This window comes from Mesocricetus auratus, unplaced genomic scaffold, assembly GCF_017639785.1.
Source record: "Mesocricetus auratus isolate SY011 unplaced genomic scaffold, BCM_Maur_2.0 Super-Scaffold_100007, whole genome shotgun sequence".
NCBI classification, from domain to species: Eukaryota; Metazoa; Chordata; class Mammalia; order Rodentia; family Cricetidae; genus Mesocricetus; species Mesocricetus auratus.
Genome location: NW_024429191.1, coordinates 26,934,204 through 26,955,068, shown reverse-complemented (window position 1 = coordinate 26,955,068; position 20,865 = coordinate 26,934,204). Strand labels below are relative to the sequence as shown.

General features: G+C 40.3%; 1 protein-coding gene across 4 annotated transcripts in view; it reads left to right on the top strand.

Moving 5' to 3' along the window:
- The window catches only part of Sgcd (sarcoglycan delta), a 601,123-nt gene that overhangs the window by 449,069 nt on the left and 131,189 nt on the right, over positions 1-20,865 (top strand). For all 4 annotated transcript variants that reach the window (XM_040747904.1, XM_040747903.1, XM_040747906.1 and 1 more), the window contains 1 exon segment: positions 14,851-14,938. In XM_040747904.1, the coding sequence (XP_040603838.1) occupies positions 14,851-14,938 (88 nt within the window).

Here is a 20,865-nt window from a genome sequence, read left to right as displayed (position 1 = left end):
CTGCTCTGTTGCCTTGGCTAACATTACAGTGATTGTATATAAGGGTCAACATAGACTTACCCTACCACAGACTAAACCACATGGCTGTACAAGCAACCCTGCCCCAGCTCCACTTTTACACTATAGAGCCCTGCTCAAAAGCTCGAACTTTTTTTGTCTGTTTGGTTTTGGTATCTGGGGGCTTGGGACACTAAGGAAGTTTTTCTTTCCTGAGGCACTTCATTTGATTTTCCTATCTGAACCTATAACCAAAGAGAAAAAGATGACAACAATGTATTCTCTTCTGGATATGGCTATAGTTCTGGGGCCTGTACTAGAAATTTATTATTAATTTATAATTTTATATCTGCTTATTATTTGACTATCGTAGATCTGTGTATATAATTTGAGTTTGGCTTTTATGTACAACACACAACACACATACGCACAGAGAGAGAGAGAGAGAGCCTTTCACTTCCTGAGAAATTTCTTTGAATTGTTCACAACCTTCAAACTATGAGAAATTTGAGTGAGACACTGTCCTCAACTACTACATTGTAGTATGTCTGCCATCCCCTAGATCCCTATTGAAGGTAGCAAAGGAGAGAGCAGAGAGAAAAATTTAAGCTACCAGAGAACAATCAAGAACATTATGCAAGGTTTTGTGTGAAAGATTGACATCAGAGGCAATATGATTATGAGTATGACTATAATGGAGGTTTTGGTATCCAGCAGGACTGAAAGAAATGTCAGTTCACAGCAGCACACCAGAGCCCTATGTGTCTCATTCTTAGATTTCCCAAACAAGGCCCAATCTCATAATGTGTACTCACTCCAAATATTCTCTCTCTACCTGGTGGCCTGTAGATCACTCAATAGTAATTATCCATTATCTACAGTGCAAGAGTTGTCCAGGGCTCTTCCCTGTTCTCATGTCCAAGCCCAATCACCAGTTTCCACTAGTTCTAAAACTTCCTCTAACTCTGCTCCAAATCAAGCTGCCATCGTTTTCCAGCCAAGGTGCTAAATTGTTTCTGTCTTGGCTATCAATAACAGATTGACACCCACAAGCTGATTAGAGTGATCACATTTGCGATCTTGGATTATAGTGTCCCCTAAATGTTTATATGTAAAAGACTTTGTCCAAGGGGAGCCTATTGGTGGGTCCTTAGGTTACTTAAAGACATACCCTTAAAGGGGAATTATGTGTCTGCAGTCTTCTTGGTTTGAGATGCAGTGATCACTCTTGACACCAGCCTCTACCACACTGAGCCATTTCATCAGTGGGCCAAGCCAATGTGACTGCTGTGTCATGTACTGGAATCATGTAATTGTGAACTGAGCACATCATTTTTTCTCTATAACTTACCAGATGTGAGATATGTTGTTAACATAAAATTAACCCAATACTGACATGAAAATCAGGTTCCAATCACTCTCTTATTTCAAATCCTTCAGCTTATTCTATTTTCAGAAAAATTTTAAAACTTTGCAAATGTCCTATGTAAATGAAAAGTACTGTGATAGGTCCCCCAGACTTTTAGACACACTTCAAAGTCAAAGAAACAAAGGCAAGGTGGTGTTAGTGAAAGAATAGTGAGGCAGGCAATGGAACAAAGTGTGTACATTTGGGAATTAATATAATCAAAGTCGTGTGGCCTATTAGTGGGAGAAATACTGGTGACTTAGTGATAGAATAGAGAGAAATGATTTCCATTTGTATTCCTACTTAACTACATGTGAAAGTGAACTCCAGGGAGAATTAAAATGATATGAATAATAAAACTGAATTGCTAACTGAAGAAAACATAAATGGTAGGAAGAGATTTCTTAACTAATTCCCAAGACACCATCCATAAAGAGCAACAAATGAGTCTCTTACATCAAAAATTAAGCATTCTTGTTCATCAGAGGCACTGTGGGCAATGTTAACACATTGTCATGTCTCCCTCAATCATAAATTTTTCACCACGGTGGCCTTTTCTGTCTTCTCTTAAATATGCCATATTCCTTCACACTTCTGGATCAATGCATGTGCACCAAAAGTTCCTTCCCCTATGGTTTAGCTCTCCAGTGCTCGCTCATCCCTTAAATCACAGCCAGAAAGTTTCTTCCTCAGAAAGGCCTTCCTTACAAATAATTCAGATTATCCCTGTTTGCTGTTAATATGATCCTGCATGTAAAGATGATCCTAAAGCCTCCACCAGAAAACTCTAAGAGGTAAACACCTTTAGCAAAGTAGCAGAATACAAAATCAGTGGACAAATTCAGATCTCTTGTTCTGTTTCAATATTGAACATATTTTAAAGAGAAACCAAGAAAACAATCCCATTGCAAATGGAATAGTGAAGCCAGCTTGTTCACTAGGCCGACAACATCCAACACCAACTAGGGTCTCATTTTTATGACTTGGTTTTTCCAGGGTATGTTAGAGACACTGGCCAAACTCATGGCCTTCTGCTGGTGTCGCTGCCACCATATGCAACAAGAGGCACCATTCACTGAGTTGGTGGGAGAGATCTGAGTTCATCCTGAACCTCTGTCATTTACCAGGAGGCCCACATGGCTCTCATAAAGTCAACTCAGAACTGAGGTGAGAGGCTTCAGTGCTGACTGCCTAGTGCTCTGGTAGGCTCTCACCAACTCTTTGTCTTTGATGTTGTATTTATTTTTGTGCTGAGTGGACCTTGTGCTGTATTATATATCAGTTCACTGGTCATGCTCCAGTTCATGCTCCTGAACACTAGTTACTAGAGAGCATTTAGCCCTGTGTAAGTGTGCCTTTCACATAGAGCTTTATTATTTTAAGTAGTTCCCAATTTTAATGAGGTTTAGTCATTGGAGTATCTTTTTCAAAACTTCAAATGACAATTGAGGAATCACTGAGGAAGATGGTGGCCCAGTTGGACTTAACTACACTAAAAATCGTAAGGAAACATCCTTGAGATCCTGGGTCATTCTTTTTCTAAGGGCCACTCTTTCCCTAATGACTCAGCCCCCTCATAACAGCCATGTTAATAGTGTTGTCAGCTGCCTGATTACCTGTGCCACTGCAGCCACTACCAGACTTCACCCAAGAAATAAACCAGCCTCTGAGACACAGGGAAGCATGTCTGAGATAGAGTGGCCCTCCTTGTCCTATGGACTTGGAGAGCATTGCTGAGATAAGCACCCTGGATTCCAGCTAACCCTGAACCAAGAAGGCAAAGGGATTCTCAAGCAAGCCAAATTCTAGAACTGAAAATTTCCATATGGTTTGGGAAGTAGAAATGAAGAGCCATATATTAATAAAGAAGATGTTTCTGACCAAAAAAAAAATACAAAAGCTCTAAAATCTGCTGGGAAAACCTTGCTGAAAAAGTGAAAGACCTCTGCAAGAACATTCAGAAAAAAAACACACCAAGGAAAGACACTAGAAGATGGAATGTTCTTTCATATGCATTAATTAGAAGATTTAATATAGTGAAGGTGGCTATATTACCAAAAGTGTTCTGCAGATTCAGTGCAATCCTCAGAAAAATTCCAATGATACTCTTTATATGCAATTACAAAAAGAAATCCCCAAATTCATAGAAAAACACAAAAAATTATTTGGAGAGCAAAATAACCCAGATTTCAATGCATGCTACAAAGCCATAGCAACAACAAAAAAGATATGTTACTGGCTCACAGATCGGTGGGATAAAAAATGCAGAATTTAGTCCACAGAGATAAAGCCCCCCACCAGATTTTCAGAAATATATCAAAAACACATTGGAGAAAAGACAGTGTCTTCAACAAATGGTAGAGAAAACTTGGTAGCTCTATATAGAAGCATAAAGCAAGACCTTTATCTCTCATCCCATACAAAATGAACCTCAAAGTTTATCCAGTACCTTAATGTAAGAACTTAAACTTTGAAGCTTAGAAGAAAATACAGGGAAAACACTCCAAAATACAGGCATAGGGAAAGACATTCTAAAAATGACTCTGCTAACAGGAAATAATGCCAAGATTTCAAAGTATCTGTTCTGCATAACACAGGAAACAAATCAAGTGAAGAGGCAGCCTGCAGAATTGGAGAAAACTATTTCCTTGCTATACATCTGGCAAAGGATTGATATACAAAACACACAAAGAACTGAAAAAGGAAACATTTTTGCTGATTTGAATGAGAATAGCCCCCATAGACTCATATATTTGACTACTTGGTCCCCAGTTGGAGTAAATGTTTGGGATGGACTGGGAGGTATGGTCATTTTAGAGATATGTCACTAGGAGCCAGTCTTGGGATTTCAAAAGATGTACACCATTCCCAACATGCCTGTCTACTTCCCACTTGTCAATCAAGATGTGAGCCCTCCTTGACTCCACCACCATGGACTCTAACCCTTTGAGCCTATAAACCCAATTAAACACTTTTTAATTGTCTTGGATATAGAGTTTTATTACAGCAATAGAAAAGAAGCTAAGACACTACCCAAATAGCAAACAACTCGGTCAATAAATGAATGGAGCATTGTCAGAAGATGAAGTACAGATGGCCAAAACATGTCAAAAACAAAAAAGGCTCAATATCCTTAACAATCAAACAATAAATACTGGCAAGGACATAGGAGAAATGAAACCCTTGTATGTTACTAGCAGCTCCAGCTACTATGAAAATAGATATGGTGACAATCCTTTCCTTGGGGACCAAAAGGGTGGTAAAGATAAGAGAGGATAAGAAGAACCTTCTAAAACATACTTTGTTTGAAAATTTCATGTATTTTGTGTGCTAATTTTAAAAATACAAAAAAGAAACTGTTCCAATTGTGTACCTACTACTTCTCAGTGTATACCTGAAGGACTCATACCACAGAGATACTTTCCCACCCACTCATTGCTACACTGTTCACAATATGCAGGTTATAGAGTCAGCCTCAGTAGGCATCCAACAATAGATGAGTAGATCAAGAAAATGTGGCATATTACCCAATTCTCCCATAAAGAAAAATAAACTCATGTCACTTGCTGGAAAATTCATGCAAACTGAGATCATCACATTATTGAACATAAGTCTAATCACCCAAAGTATAATATTTCCTGTTATTTATGGGGGCAATTTTTTACAGGTATGTAACATCATTTATACATGCATAATATCAAATTGGACAAGATAGTAGAAGAGAGACTAGCAAATGGGGTCAGAGGAGGGGGAGAAAACTAAAAGAAAGTAAAGGGAGAGGTGAATATAGTTAGAATATAAAAATACTTGAAATAAATAGTCCATATGAAACACAGTACTCTGTATGATTATATATCACTAAAAATAATGGTAGAAGCTGGGCGTTGGTGGTGCTCGCTTTTAATCCCAGCACTCGGGAGGCAAAAGAAGGCTAATCTCTGTGAGTTCAAAGCCAGCCTGGTCTACAGAGTGAGTTCCAGGACAGCCTCCAAAACAGTACAGAATACCCCTGTCTCGAAAAAGCAAAAAAAAAATTAATGGCATAAAAGACTTCTCTCCAAAACTTAGTCTCTGCATGAGCCTTCAATGAGCCTTCTCCTGTACATTCACCATTCACTGCACACACTGCAGTTGCAAATCCATTATTATTTATGGAACTCTTAAGTTTACTACCTGCCCCCAGTAGATTTGTGAGCACCACAAGATCAAAGACCACCTGCTTATCATTTGGCATTGCACTTCCTGCTTCAAATATACTGCAAAAATATTAATAGAATAGATTGATACACAGCAGTTGAAAGATGGGTCATTTGATACTAGGTGCTGCATAGGTGCTACTTACCCGGGGGAAGTTTCAGGCACCCTTTAATCTTTATCTTATCAAACTCTAGGTTAAAGACTTGTCCTATGGCTTCTTGTCACCTAGAGACTAGGCAAGTCAAATATCATTCATAGCCTCACAGTTCCTTCTACTGAATTAGGTAGACAAATATTTGTTGATTAAATGTCTATACTGCCACCACCTCCCTGTTGTTCCTGTCCCCATTTTCATCACATCACTCATGCTTAATGGCTTGCTTTTACAAAATCTGGACAGTCACTGTCCAGACTTTGATTGCTTTGTTTATTAACAGTGGTCACTATCTGTTGACTTTAATTTGATTTTCTCATCCAGATATTCAACAAATATTTATTGAAAATCTAATGGGTGCCAGGAATGTACTGGGTACCAGAAGAACTGGCTGTCTCCTTGTAACATTGGCATGTGACCATGGTGCCTGGAAGGAATCCTTGAAACAAAACAGTTTGTCACCAGCAAGTGATGATAGAGACTTAGATGCACCCAAATTTGGGCACTTAGCAGAGAAGCTGAACTAGAAAGCTATGCTGGAATAACTGGACTGTTTCCCAGTTTATTTTGAGCAAATGGTTCACAGGGTGACTTCATTATTCAATACTGGAAAACATTGCAAAACAATAGAAATTGATCTAAATATAGTTATAAAAAATGCCCCAGGCAAAATTGAAAGTCATACTATAGTATTGTTTGTAAATAGTTTCTTTTTAAATGATAGTCACATAAAGTCTCCACTGAAAAACAGTGATGCTTTGTAAACACTTGGTGTTCACTGAAGAAAAACTGACAAATGGCCACTTTGAAAAGATCTAATGACAATTCCAGTCTGCAACTGTACATTTTTAATTTCTAGAACACATCAAGGTTTTGTACTGTTTCATTGTTAATCATGGCACTCTGTTCTGTGTGACAGCTACTGCAAAGAAGCCAGTAATTTCTGTTTACCCTGATGTCTGTTAGCTGACTGGGGAAGAAAAAGCCTGCCTAAAGGAGCTTAGCATAGGGGCCAACTCTGAGTCCGCAGAGATACTTCTTCTCATCTATTGCTGTGAAAAAGTTGGGCAAAGGGAAACTTTCCAATACAATCAAACAAAGAGTAGAATCACTTGTCTCTGGTATCACACCCTTCTCACCTGTGTAGGGTCATATGCCTCTGTGGTGACTCTTTCTAAAATCCTAGAGCTTAGAATTTGGCAACCTCATATGATAGTAAAAGACTTACTTTCTGTCAGCTTCATTTTCCCATCTACCCAAAAGCCAGACTATTACTAACACTTGATATCAAAAAGAAAATCACCCAACCAGTGCAGATAGGTTATTGTAAATCCCCCCTTTACTCAAATCACTTTAATTTTGCCTGATGTCCCCCTTTCTGATTCAGGATCCCATCTAGAATATTGTGTTGCATCTGGCCCCACATCTTAGTCTCCTAATGGCTGTTGACAGAATCTTGGGTGCTGGGTTTAGTTTTGTTTTGATGACCTTGAGAGTTATGAGACGTAGGAGAAGTAGAGTTAGACATTTTATGAAATGGACATTAACTGAGATTTGCCTCATGAGTAGAGGGAGTTAAGGATTCAATGGAGAGGACCACTGTTGAGCTTAAGTGCCATTTTCTTTTCAGTATATCAATGACACCTGCTATCAATGTGATTTATCACTGTTGATATTATTGACCTTGGTCACCTGACTGACACACTGTTCATCAGTCTCCTTAGCTCCGAGAAATCTTCTTGTCTCCCTTCTATAATGTCCACTTTCACAGAAAATCATTATGCTCAGTGCATTTTAAGGAGCTGAGAGTTTTATCTGTGACAATCATCTGGAATTCTTCTACAAGGGATCTTTTATAATTTTACAACTTACTTAGCTATTAATTTGTGTATACTTGTATAGATGTGTGGATATTTATTGTATATTTTGTATTATAATCCAGTATGACTATTATATTTCTTGTATGTTTGAATTTGGTAAGCTAGGAGTGATTTTTTGTGTCCCTTTGACATGCTCCCATTGTGAAGGTATTTGAGATTTTGATAGTTTTATTTTCTTGAAGGTAACACTTCTGGCATTAACATTGATCCAGGCCCAGGTTGTAGTTTCTTGTTCCTGTGTTAAAATCAATAGTTTCTATAACACAACAGTTCCCAACCTACCAGTCAAGACCACTTTAAGGGTTGCATATCAGATATCCTGCACATTATATATTTACATTAAGATTCATAACAGTAGCAAAAAACTGTAGTTATGAAGTAGCAGCAAAAATAATTTTATGGTTTGGGGTCACCATAACATGAGGAACTGTGTTAAAAGGTTGAAGTGTTAGGAAGGTTGAGAACAACCACTCTGCATTCTTTTAATGTAGCTTTTCAGTTTCCTTGTTTACTGCACCAAAATGGTTTTGTACACATCCTTGTGCACACAGTTTGTACATTTATTTTCTTGCACTACATTATGTAGAATTGAACCTTGTCTCATAGATGCAGAAGCTGAGACCCAAAGAGTAGTGGTTGACCCCAAGCCACACAATTATTGATAAAATGGAACTGTGATTAAAGTCTGAGTCTGTCCCACTCTGATGATAGATAGCACTCTATCTTTGTTCCACAAAGCCAGCATCCTGTGATACCTACTTAGCGTTAGATGGAAACAGTTGTGATTCCTCTTGCCTTTGTGTGAGGAGGAAACATCAAAAAGCCAGCATGACTCTCCTGGGGATGTCTGTCCCTAGAATGCCAGCAGCTGGCTCTTTTCCTCTGAACTTCATGCCCACAGTTCAGAGCCCTCCTGACATGTGGCCGTTGTCTGTGTGCTATCTTGTGTTTTCCTGTTATGATTTCCAGAACAGATTGCTAGCTCCTCACCAGGCAGGGAAAATATACCACAGTGCAGGATTAGCCAGATAAGAAGCACCAGACTACTACATCCTGTCAAAACAGACTGTAGTGATCTGGGTTTGATTCAGTGCAAATATTAAAATCTGTATGTCTCCTACCAAGAGAGCGTGTCTCCATTGAACTGATACCACATTTTTATTATAGTTATTTGGCATTCATTCCATCTCCTCCTGGGCTGGGAACTTCTAAAAAATAAAGGTTATTCATGTTTCTCATTCTCCAGAGCCTGGTACAGGATCTGACATGAGCCAGGCATCTCATTAATGTACAGAGAATACCTAAAATAAGCTCCCGGGATCAAGAGTAGCAACTGCCTGCTGTTTCCTTGCATGCAAGTTTAACTGGCTTTTCTCCTAAGATGAACATAGTACAAGGTGACTCTACATGCACAAACTGACAGCCTTAAGAATTCATCCTTGTTCCCTTCCAAAAAGGCTTATAAGTCATATGGTCACTGAGAAGACAGTAAGTAATAACAGACAAGGAGAATCAGTTCAGTTTTGAAACATATCAAGTAGGTAGTGAAAGGGAGCTCAAAGGGCAAAGTTTGAACCCATTATTAGCCATTCAGTAGGAGCAAAAGAGATGTGAGCAGTCTGTGGTGCTGAGCCCAGGCAAGGCTTGGCAGGCAGCTCATCTATAGACTTGGACGTCAAGGTTGAATAGGATGATATCCTAGATATGCAAATGGATGAGAAGTCAGTGTAGAAATTCACTATGCATGCTGGAAAGGGGTCCCAAAGAGGACTATATAAAGACCAGTTGGGCAATCATATTTCCTCAGATCCTACTTTGGAGAGGAAACTCTCCAACTAGGCAAGATCTTCTCCTTCACCTGCTAGAAAACAACATTTTCTTTAGTTTCTAGAAAGTAGTTCAAACCATAAGGTCTCTGGATGCTGGAGTACCCAATAGAATTAAAGTCCAGAGTGAGGTGGGAAAAGCAAAAGGTTTAGTTGAAAGTCTACCCAGGGTAGAGCAAAAGCTCAGTCTCCTTTCACTCTGGTACCCACATCACAAATATGGGATTCTAAGACAGTGAACATTTCTTGTGATCCTGGACTCACAGCTAGTTGCCTGTGCCCATCCAGGGTGCAGTTTCTGCAACTGGAGCATCTGTAGCACCTGATGTCCTTCTGGTAAAATGAAGGCCACCTATTGGGTCACTCCAGCAAATTAGCAAGAGCTGCCCTCTCACTAAGCTTGTTCACCTCTCTTGTCTGTGATTCCTTCCCAGCCTCCAACCACAGCTTCAATCAAGGCCTTGTCTGTTTATCTTCTCACCTAACAAGGTCACTCCTCCTAATGCTTCTCAAATATTTCCACCAACTGAGAACTAAGCTTTCAATTATATGAGCCTGTGGAGGCCATTGTCATTCAAATCACCACAGAAATGTAGATAGATTCCTTGTTAGACTGTAAATAACAATACATAATCATAGTATAGACTAAGAAGAGTGATTTACTCAAAGCTAAGTAGAACTTATACCACTGGAGAAAGTAAGTGAATAACATCTAATGTTGATAATGCTGAAGATAGCAGAAAAGGACATGTTGGGCTATTGGGTACAAAATCTCTGAGGATACATGTGATTGCATTGAAAGCCCTTGTAGCGCTGAAAGACCTGAATTATAGCTCTTTGCTGTAAGTCTCACAGATTTGACATTTACCTGTTCTGTCTCAATATAAGAATAAATAATATACTTTTAAACAGATACAATAATTTTAAATGTCAGTAGGATAGAGCTATTTGGTGTTGAAATGGCCTCTTGCATACAGCAGTCACTGGAGGGCATGAAGGAGTGAATAATGTTCATGGCAATGACCCCAAGACATCAAGAAAAGTTTGCACCGTGCTCTGTGAGTCTGTTTGAAAGAATTTAAGAGGTGGGGATGTGTTTTCTGCCAAAGTATCTGTGTGCTACAAGTTCCAGCACAAAATATGGTGTTTGGCATCTTTCCCATACCTCACAGGTAGCCTCATCATGTCCAGAAGAGAGGGTTGATTGGCCACAGTCTGACTCCCTGGTTTTGGCCATCAGATGAGTCTGCAGATTCCTTTCTGACCACCCAGGCAGCTTCCTCTGGGTCCTTGTCCTACTAGGTCACCTTGAGGGTCACTGTGATGCATGGGACAGTGAAGGGAGCAGAGGAGAAGCCCGGGGGACACACATTGCCATCTCTTCTTACACCTCACACGTTCTGATACAGCAGAGGTCCTGGGAGTGCTTGCTTGGCTGGCATTTTCCTGGCTTCCTGTTAGAAACAGTCAAAGAACAAAATGAAATTCACTGGGCCCGGCTGCCATGTGAGGCTCTTCCCCTTTGTGAATTAGCTCATGTCCTTTTCCCCAATAACCTTTCTATTACAAGTAAACTTGAAGGCTATAACAGGAAGTGATGGGCAAGAATGAAGCCCATTGTTTAAACCCCGATGTAGCAAAAATTCAGTGTTCCAAGATGCCAGCATGTTAGAACAATTAATGCTCAAGTAGAATGTTTTGATTTGTTGAACAAAAGAAACAAGCAAGCATAAAGGCATTTGTCACCAAACCTAACCACCTCATTAGATCCTTGGAGCCCACACGGTGGAAAAAGAGAACTGACTTCTGCAAGTTTTTCCTCTGACCTCCATGTGTACACACGTATACACACAGACATACAGACGTATGCATATATAAATGAATATGTCACAGGGCTCTAGCACTAGAAGTAGAACTGTAGGCAACCAAGGAATGCTGAGAGTAGGACAAAGAGTCTTCCCTATTGAAGAGTCCTGAAATTATTCAACCAAATGGACAGCTCTGAAATCGTGTGTGTGTATGTGTGTGTGTGTGTATGTGTATGTGTGTGTGTATGTATGTATATGTGTATATGTATGTATATACATATGTATGTAACATTAATGTGAGCTCAGCAGGTTGTATATCTATATATTTAGGAGTATGTATGTATATGTGTGTTTATTACAACTAATGAGGCCAGAGGCCATGAACTTGGTGGCATGGTACATGGAAGTCTTGAAGGGAGGAAAGGAAAAGGAGAATTTGTGTGATTATATTTGCATTTCAAAAATAAAAATTAGCATGATAAAAATTAAATAAATGAATAAGTAAAACATGAAGTGAGTGGTTGTATAATCTGTCTTACTATAAAATCTAGAACAAAGCTGTTACAAGATACTGTTAATGACAAAATAATTTGTATATCAGCAAGAACACACAAGTAGTGATTGAAGATACTGGGATTTGAAAGGCAGTGCTATGTTAATGGCATGTGTAGAGAAAGGGAGACTTTGAAATATAGAAGCTGAAAATACTAGAACTGGAAGAAATTAATAAATCATTCCACAGGTGACTGAGGAAAACCAGAGATGCAATAGGGTTGTCTTCCACACTTCCTCCCATTCCTCCATCCCACATTCTTTCCCTGCTTTCTTCCTATTCTTTCTTTCCCCTCAACCTTCCTAATCTTCCTTTCATTGCCCTCCTTTCTCTCCGCGTCTTGCCCTGATAGTTACTGAGGGCTTCATCTATTCCTGGCACCAATCCATGACTATTTTAACAATTATATGTATAAGTTAATTACAAGTTAACAATAAAGATACTTAAAAGTTTAATAATGGACATTTCTATTATCATGTAAAGAAAGCACGCCTTGGGATAATTAAGTTATTCATCAGTGTCACATGACTTGCATGTAGGTGGTAGAGCGGAGATGGGAAATTAGCTGCATTTCAAGTCTCCTACTGCACATCCAGCACAAATAAGTGTTCAACTGTGGTGGCAATGAGCTTCATAATGACACTGGTATTGATGGCAGAGAATGGCATAGTTACAACAGATGCTCTCAAGGTCATATGGTAGTCAGGGTACCTACTTCCCTGATTCCAGGCAACTCTTTTCTCTGTAGAGCCAGGTTGACAAATACATGAAATTTTTTTTCCAAATTCAATATCATTTTAATGTTTTTGAGATTTAAATAGGGCTAATAAGTGCTACTAGAAACAAAAATATATAAATTCTGTGTGCTTCTAACTGAATTAAACTAAAGATAAAGATTTTTCTATATCAAGGGAAATTTAAGCTTTAAGCCATTGTAGGGATCACAGTGACTCCACATCACCTGAGAATTTGGGGCCATCCTTTCTCTTCTGAACACTAACTAGTCCACAGCTCACATCCAAGGTTTCCCTGGGTTTATCAATCCATTTTAGCAATTTGCCTTAGGCGAGAGACAGTGTAAGCCCAGGTTGTGGATGTCTGGTGACTGCCATGCCTTCCCTTCTCTTCCAAGTAAAAAAGCTACAACTGGCCTCAGCCTCAGTTCTGGCTATCACTCCTGCTGTTCTTTCCCTCTGTCATAAGCAGGTACTAGGTTGGGCTTAGGGATAATCCCTAGCCTCATCAAACACTGAAGGAAAAATGCATTGGACACCCAACCCACACTACCTTCTTGACATTCATTTTTCATTTCAACTTGCTGAAACCATGCCTGTGTTCCTTCCAAGTGTCTTCATTAGTACTTGCTACTCCAGGAAGACTCACATGCTTCTTACTGTTCAGCCTGAAGCTACAAATACTCCACCCATCAGGAAGGCCCTTCAAACATTTTGTAGCACCCAAATCACTCCCATTATTCTGTATTTATTATATTTGCACCCACTAGAATGCAGGACTTTGGCCAGGCAGTGGTGATACATTCCTTTAATCCTAGCAATTGGGAAGCAGAGGCAGACAAATCTTTGAGTTCAAGGCCAGCCTGATCTACAGAGTTTCAGGACAGCCAACCTACACAAAGAAGCCTGGTCTCAACAAAAACAAAAACAAGAACAAAACAAGACTTTGAGCAGACTCAGTTTGTCTTATAGGATGTTTTTATTACATTTGGACAGACTCATTAAACTGATTTATTAATGAATTTTGTGGCACATACCATTCAATGACAGATTTAGACAATACTTACTACTAAGTACTTTTTAAGTTTTCCAATAAAAAAAAACTGATGCCACCAACAGGTATTGTTGAAAAGGATTTTCTGAACCAGAAACTGACAAATAATGGCTTTGAATGTTATAAAACTACTCAGAGTTTTTGCTTGTTTTATTTATTTTGTTTGTTTGCTCTTTTCTTTTTATTTGGGTTTTTTACCTTTTAAAGACTGGGAAGGACAAAGAAAATAATACCTCATGACACATTACATTTGCATAATATTTTAAATATGAAATGAAAACAATATAACATCCAAAGATTACTACATTTTCTTGGGGTATAGCCATGCCTCCTTGTGTTTATCCATTGAGGACAAACTATACCAAAATGGAAGAGGTGAGGCATGTCAACAGAGGTCACACATCTCATAAGGTTTAGGATCAGGCTTGTCCAATAGCATGCTGTGCCCTGTTCTGAATTTTGTTCTAATGGGGGAAGGAAGTACAGTGTAGAAGGGAAATATGGAGACCTATATGATAACGGGGAGAGTAGATGGAATCCCAGAGTACTTGGAGGAAAATGATAGAAAGGAGAATAGGAAAAATGGGCAGGCCGAGGTCTACCTGACAATGTTGTCTCTCCCAGGTTCTTTTTCTTCCCTATTTAAAAAAAAACTTTAAATATTGTATTTATTCTATGCACCAACCACAGTTTCCTCTACTTCCTCTCCTCCAGTTCCCTCCCTGCACTTTCTCCCTGCCCCTCCCATCCACTCCTCAGAGAGGGCTAAGGCCTCCCATGGAGAGTCAACAGATCCCTCTGGCATATCAAGTTGAGAGAGGACCAAGCCCCTCCCCTGTGCATCCAGGCTGAGCAAGGCATCCCACAACTGGAAACTAGAAGGGACATGGCTGGCAGGTGATAACTTGCTCCTATGCTCCAAGGCTAGCTCTTTTCCACACTAAGATGCAAAAAGCTCTAGGTCTCTACTATCTCTTATTCAATTGTGTGTGTGTATGTGCACATGTGCGTGCATGTGTGTGCCTGTATGTGTTGGAGGTCTGTCTCTTTGGAGGAAATCCATGCTGACTGTGTGGTCATCATAACGTGCTATTAAATATCTGGACTTCTAAAACAAAGATGTATCAGTCAGAACTTGGCTAGAACCACATCAGCCCCTCAGAGAATTGAGATTACAGTCCTTTTATTGTAGAATTATTACTGTCACCTTCATGTGCTTCTCCCATTTTCTTATTCCAGGGTAATGCCCTATACTTCAAATCTGCCAGGAATGTGACAGTGAACATTCTCAATGACCAGACAAAAGTGCTGACTCGGCTGGTGACAGGTAAGAGAAGAACAAATTGACAAATAGCTGTTCCATCTGAGCACCTAGACAAAACAGACTGTCCTGTTCTGTGAGATCCCACATGTCCAGAACATGGACAAAGGTCTACTGACTGTGCACTCTGTAAAGAAAGAAAACCCAGGTTCAGTCCCATGTATTCCCATGGCTAACTTACCAAGCGCCATGGCACTTACTTTTACAGAAAAGCTGTTTTTAGTAGAACATAGCCCCTAAACACAAGCTAGCTGCTTCAACTGGCTCTCACCAAGAAAACTTTTAAATTTTGCTGTTTATTTTTTGAGAATCTTGTACATATATGCAATGAGGTGTGATCATATATAGCCCTCATTTCTGCCCTCCAACTTACCCCAGCACACTCCTACCCAACTTAATGTCTCTTCATTTCAGTAACTAATTCTAGTTAGTGTTGCCTATACATGAGCAGGTAGGGGGTATTCGCTTGACTATGGAAAACTTACCAGTGGCCACATCCTCCAACAACTATCCACTGTTTGTAGTTCCTTGGTAAGGAGCTATGCTGGGATTTGGGCTGGCTTGGTCTTCTATAGTCTTGTGCAGGGAACCACAACTGCTATACGTTCATAAGCATGATAGCCGTGTTACATCCAGAAGACAGCATTTCACAGCACTCCTCCCTATCCTCCAGCTCTTCCGTCATTTTGACCTCATCTTCTGCGACAACCCCTGAGCCTTGATGGAATAGGGGTTGATATGGACATCTCAGTTAGGGCTGAGTACTTGTCTCTTTCTCTAGCACTTTCTGACCAGTTGTGAATTTCTCCACTGATGGATTCCCATGGCAAAAAGAATTCTTCTCTGATTCAAGTGTGAGAGCAATGTATGGGTATCAGGTAAATAATATTTAGAAGGAAATTTGGTGGCATGAGCCTTCATGCTGCAATACAGGCTTACCAAGATGTCCCTACTTGTGCAGCAGTAACACAGCAGTTACAAGTTAACCAAGGGCTTTCTGATTAGATGGTACTGGTTTTCCAGGAAGGAATTTAATGCCTGGTTCTGTAATCTGAGCCAAAAGCCCATGGTTTTGGAGATTGTAGACCCTAGTATGGAACCTGCTGTTTTTAATTTGAGCATGGAGTCATGCTGTCCAAGGCTCCCTTTACAACAGTGGAATAAAGGCCAGATATACTAAACTGAGAGCAGAGGGTGTGTTTGTGGCATATGTGAGTATATGATTGTATGTTTACGCCCTTGTGCATATATACATGTGTCCACATATGTGCATAAAGGGCAGAGGTGTATATTTCAGTCACTCTCCACCTTAGTTTTTTGAGCAGCATCTCTCACTGAGGCCAAAGTGTACTGGGTGGTCAATTAATTAGGGAATTGTTTATCTCTGCCCCCCCCATCCCTCATCATGCCAGCGCTGGGGGTACAGACACAGTTATCATGCCTACCTTTAACATGGGAATTGGGTATCCAAAGTCAGGTCCTCAGTGCCTGCACAGCAGGCACTTTACTATCTGAGCTATCTCCCCAGCCCCTGGAAAGGGATCTTTAATGATAGTAGAAGCCCCACCCTCTTTTCTATGCTTGCTGTCTTTGAGCCCAACTTAACTGCTAGCTCCAGATGGGTACACAGGTCATATATGTGTGGTTCTTTTTAATACAGAAAATTTTTTCCTAATGGTCGTGGGAAATGCCCTCTAGGTTTTAAGTTTTGAATTCTAACAACTTAAACAAAGATTGGTTGTTCAGAATAATGACTCCACTGATAAGAATGGGCCTCATGGACACAGTCATGTGTTGAGTGGTGTGATCAATGCATCCTCTGTAGGTTTGCAAGATGTGGTAAACAGACAGGCATTGTCTACCCCCAGTGAAGGGGAAAGTGTGGGTCAGAGTGGCATTGTTAGACCTCCAGAAGAAAAGGCCATTTGGCTTTGGGGCTGATGGATTTTTTGAGAGTACCCAAATGCCCTAAAACATTACTGTGAGTATAATTTCCAGAGATCCTGTAGGAATTGAGTCATAAGAAAGCAGGTGCCTTTGCACACAGAGCCCTGCTCCCTGCCACCCTCCTCCCAACAAAGCTGCAGATGGATGTTCAGAGTTACATAGCCCTGAGCTGGACTGAACCATACACAGCTAAGAAACTCCTGAGTCTGTGGAAATACTGCCGAGTAGAGAATATCATGCACAAACACACTGTTACAGCAAACATCTGGACTCTAGGTTTTGCTTATATAACATCTGGCCTCCAGTCACTGGTGCTAAATAATTAAATAAACAGGTCTAGGAAGCACCGTTTAAGCAGCTTGTATGAAAAGTGCTTCCAGGAAGGAGATAAATCCAACCTCCAGCTCCCAGAACTGATTGAAAAAGAAGTGATCTAGCCTGTTGATCAGTAACCATTTGTCTACAGTAAGAGATTTGGTTTACTTGAAAGAGCGTGCTTTGATAAAGCTGAAAATTACTATTACTACTCTAAAGAGAGCTTGCTTCTGTGTCTTTCCCTCCTCCCTCTTCTTCTCTTTTTTCTGTTTTCATCTTTCTTTTCCTCCCAACTCCCGCTCACTCTCTCCTCTTTCTTCCCACCCCTTTCTTTGTCCTCTTTCTTTCCTTCATCCATTTTCTATAGTCTTCTTTCTTCCTATCCCCCCTTTCATTATTCTTTTCTTACCCCCTTCCTTTCCACTACCCTACCCCTTCTCTTCCTTCCGCCCCTTTAGACCATCTGGTTGCCTTCTCTTCCCTTCCTCTCTCCACCTCTCTTTCTTCTATTGCCTTCCAGTAGTCTTTGGATCTCTGATCCCTAAATTAATCCCTCTTAGGAGCTGGAAGACAGCAATGCTTACTGTTCAAATGAGAAAAAAGATAAGCTAATTCTGGAAAAACAAAAAGAGGTAAAAACAATGCTTTCTAATCCCTGTTCTGTGGGACATACTACTACACAAAGCAAACTCTCATGCCTTCTGAGCATAGCAACCCTGACTGTTCTACAACTCTTGTGTTTATCTGGGAAATATCTTGAAAGTGCACCAGAATGCCCCATGTTCCAAGTTTACCTCATCTTTTTGCATGAAGCATTACTTCCAGTGGTAGAATTCAAATCAGGCCACTGGTGCTTTTGACTCACAAAGCTACTGATTGAGTACAATCCAATTATGGAGCCCTGGAACCTGTAAGGAAAACAGCTTTAGGAGAGGAAAAGTTCCTAGTCCTGAAGAAGAAATTAGGGTAATAAGCACTGGGTTTTCCCTGCCTTAAGATTCCTGGTGGCCACAGCACCTACACCCTTGAGACTTTGCCTTCTCCTCCCAGCTGGAAAGAAGAAACTGAAGAGTCATGCATATTCTTCGATGATAGAAAGGCATTAAATGAAGATGAACTTCAAACCAGAAGTCATGATGACTTTCTGTCCCCGCAAACAGATTTAGGTTCACTGTGGGTTTTCCAAAACATTTCCACTAGAATTTCACTCTAGGAGTACCTTTTAAGAGTCCAGTCATGACCAGGGAGTTTTGGCAGCCCCAGGTAAAACCAACAAAGAAAAAGCTCTCTGTACCAACTAGCCAGCAGTCACTGTGAGGACTTTTGGCTAAAGCTATGTTTTGCTATGCTTTATGTTGGCAAATGTTTCTGGTCCTTGGTAAATTCTATTTTATATTTTGTGGTTCTCTGAAAAGTAAGACAACTTAATTGTGTTTTGTATGTTCTGTTTGCTATAGTCTCTTATAGTATAACCTGCCCCCATAAGTCTCACATATTGTTCCAGAGTCCAGTGAGCTCAGGTTGTATGCAAGAACCCTGGAGCCATGTCTGACAATCTTGCCAGGTTCATGGAGGCCAAGACCAAGCATCTGTCTCTCACTGTCGTATCGCCATATGTCTAGGTCTGGAGTTGGCAAAGTGCCCTGACCTGTCCATGTCCATCCTGAGGTTGTGCATTAATTTTTCATTAGCATATTGTCTCTCCCATCTTCAATTTCTCTCCATCAAAACAGTGTTATTCTTCTAGAATTAACAAACAGTGTAGATTTCACTTCAAGTTTTAATGTCATCAATAAGATAGCTACGTCGTAACTCATGCAGGAATACCTACTCTAAATCCTTTACACATTGTTCTTTGAAATTTCCTTGAGTTCTTTGTCATTGATTTCTGCATTTCCTCTTCCTCAGAAATGTTATCCCCTTGCTGTTCAGGATGTGTTGACTCTAGCCCTCTTCACCTTCCTAAACAGAGAGAGATACTTTGTGTTCCATGTAGCATTCTGAGAGCTGAATTCCATTCTCAGATTCTCCCTTGTTCTGACAGTGACCTTGAGGGAGCTGTAACTTCACATTCCTTTTTTTTCCTGTGCAACCAGACAAGAACATCTCCAGGACTCACAAGTGCTTGTAGATCCTGTATGATCTCAGCTGCTTCAGTCTCTGGCTCATTAAGGAACTTTTGCTATGAACCTTTTCATGTTAGAGAGTAAATGTGAATATCCTGGCAAGGGAGGAGGTGGTCTGCTAATTGAATGTGAGTATGTGAATGGGCAAAGCGCAGTAAGAGATTCACTACATTGCAGCCATCTCAGTAGAAGAATGCTGATTGCAATGATGATGGTGACAACAATATGTACTGGAACAATCATCAAAACTCATGGCATTTTTGTGCCTCCAAGTTCATTTTATGAATTCAGTATCATTTGCTCTTTGCAGCATTTCTATGCAGTCCACAGAGCAGATGATGATAGTTGGTTTTGCATACACAAAAACAGAAAGATAAAATGACTTGCCTACTGTAAAGAGAAGCTTTTTCTTTGCTAGCTGCTTTGGTTTATCCCCTGCCAGCCGCCTGGGCTCTTCCACATTGTAGTCCCCAAATAACACACAAGACGCTGTATTAGTGCTTTATTGACATAAGACTTCCCCAACAGCCTACAACCACATTGCCAAAAGCAGAAGGGAAGGGGGATTTTTGACTCTAAGTCCCATATCTGTGACAACGAAAGTCATCCCACATATACAAGAGCTGTTCTGGTTCTAATAGCCAGATTTCAGCTAAACTTAAGTAATTTCACAAAAGATTCCTAGGTAGGGTCCTTTAGGGACCATAATGGGTGGAGTCATCAAAACACATACATACATACATACATACATACATACATACATACATACACACACGTACACAAGTGTATAAACTCTCTCTTTAATCTCTCTCTCTCTCTCTCTCTCTCTCTCTCTCTCTCTCTCTCTCTCTCTCAACATTGCTGAACACAGACAAAAGCATGAACCTTCTCCAGACCACAAGACCCCAAGTATCCTCATCCCAGGTGAAATCACAGACTGTTGTGTACCCAAAACCATTTCAGCATTGCACAGCTCTGTCCTACTTCTAGATGAGAGTTATTAGGGTACTCAATCATACCCTGAAAATATTTCATCTAAATCTTGCTTGCTTAAGCCCATCCTCCTTGACAATAGCCCAACATGAGCTTAGATCCCACAGTAAGTCCTTGCTACAGATTTTTGTCCCTATTCCCGTATTTGTGTGGGAAGTGCTTTCTTCCTCCCTGCGATGGCTAAAGGTTCCTTGACCCCTACAGGTATAGTCTGCTGGTCCTCTCATAGCTACGTATTTTAAATAATAGTCTCTTGAAAATTTCCTAGAAGGAAACAAGCAAAAGTCACCATCAGAATCCCATTGGCCTCTTGAGAAGATAGAACCTTTCTTGATTTTACTGTCCAATTTTACTACAGGGTAGACCAAGATAGACTGTATTTGATCTGAGCTGGAGTCAAGTAAAGATGACCTTGCTATTCAGATGCTTGCATGTGGACTGGCCTTTGGGAGCTACTGTAGGGGCTGGGGAAGTCCCAGTTCAGATAGAGTTAGATAACTCTGTCAGGACCTTGGATATATTAACTAGCCCACTTTCTTGCTAAAGCTCTGG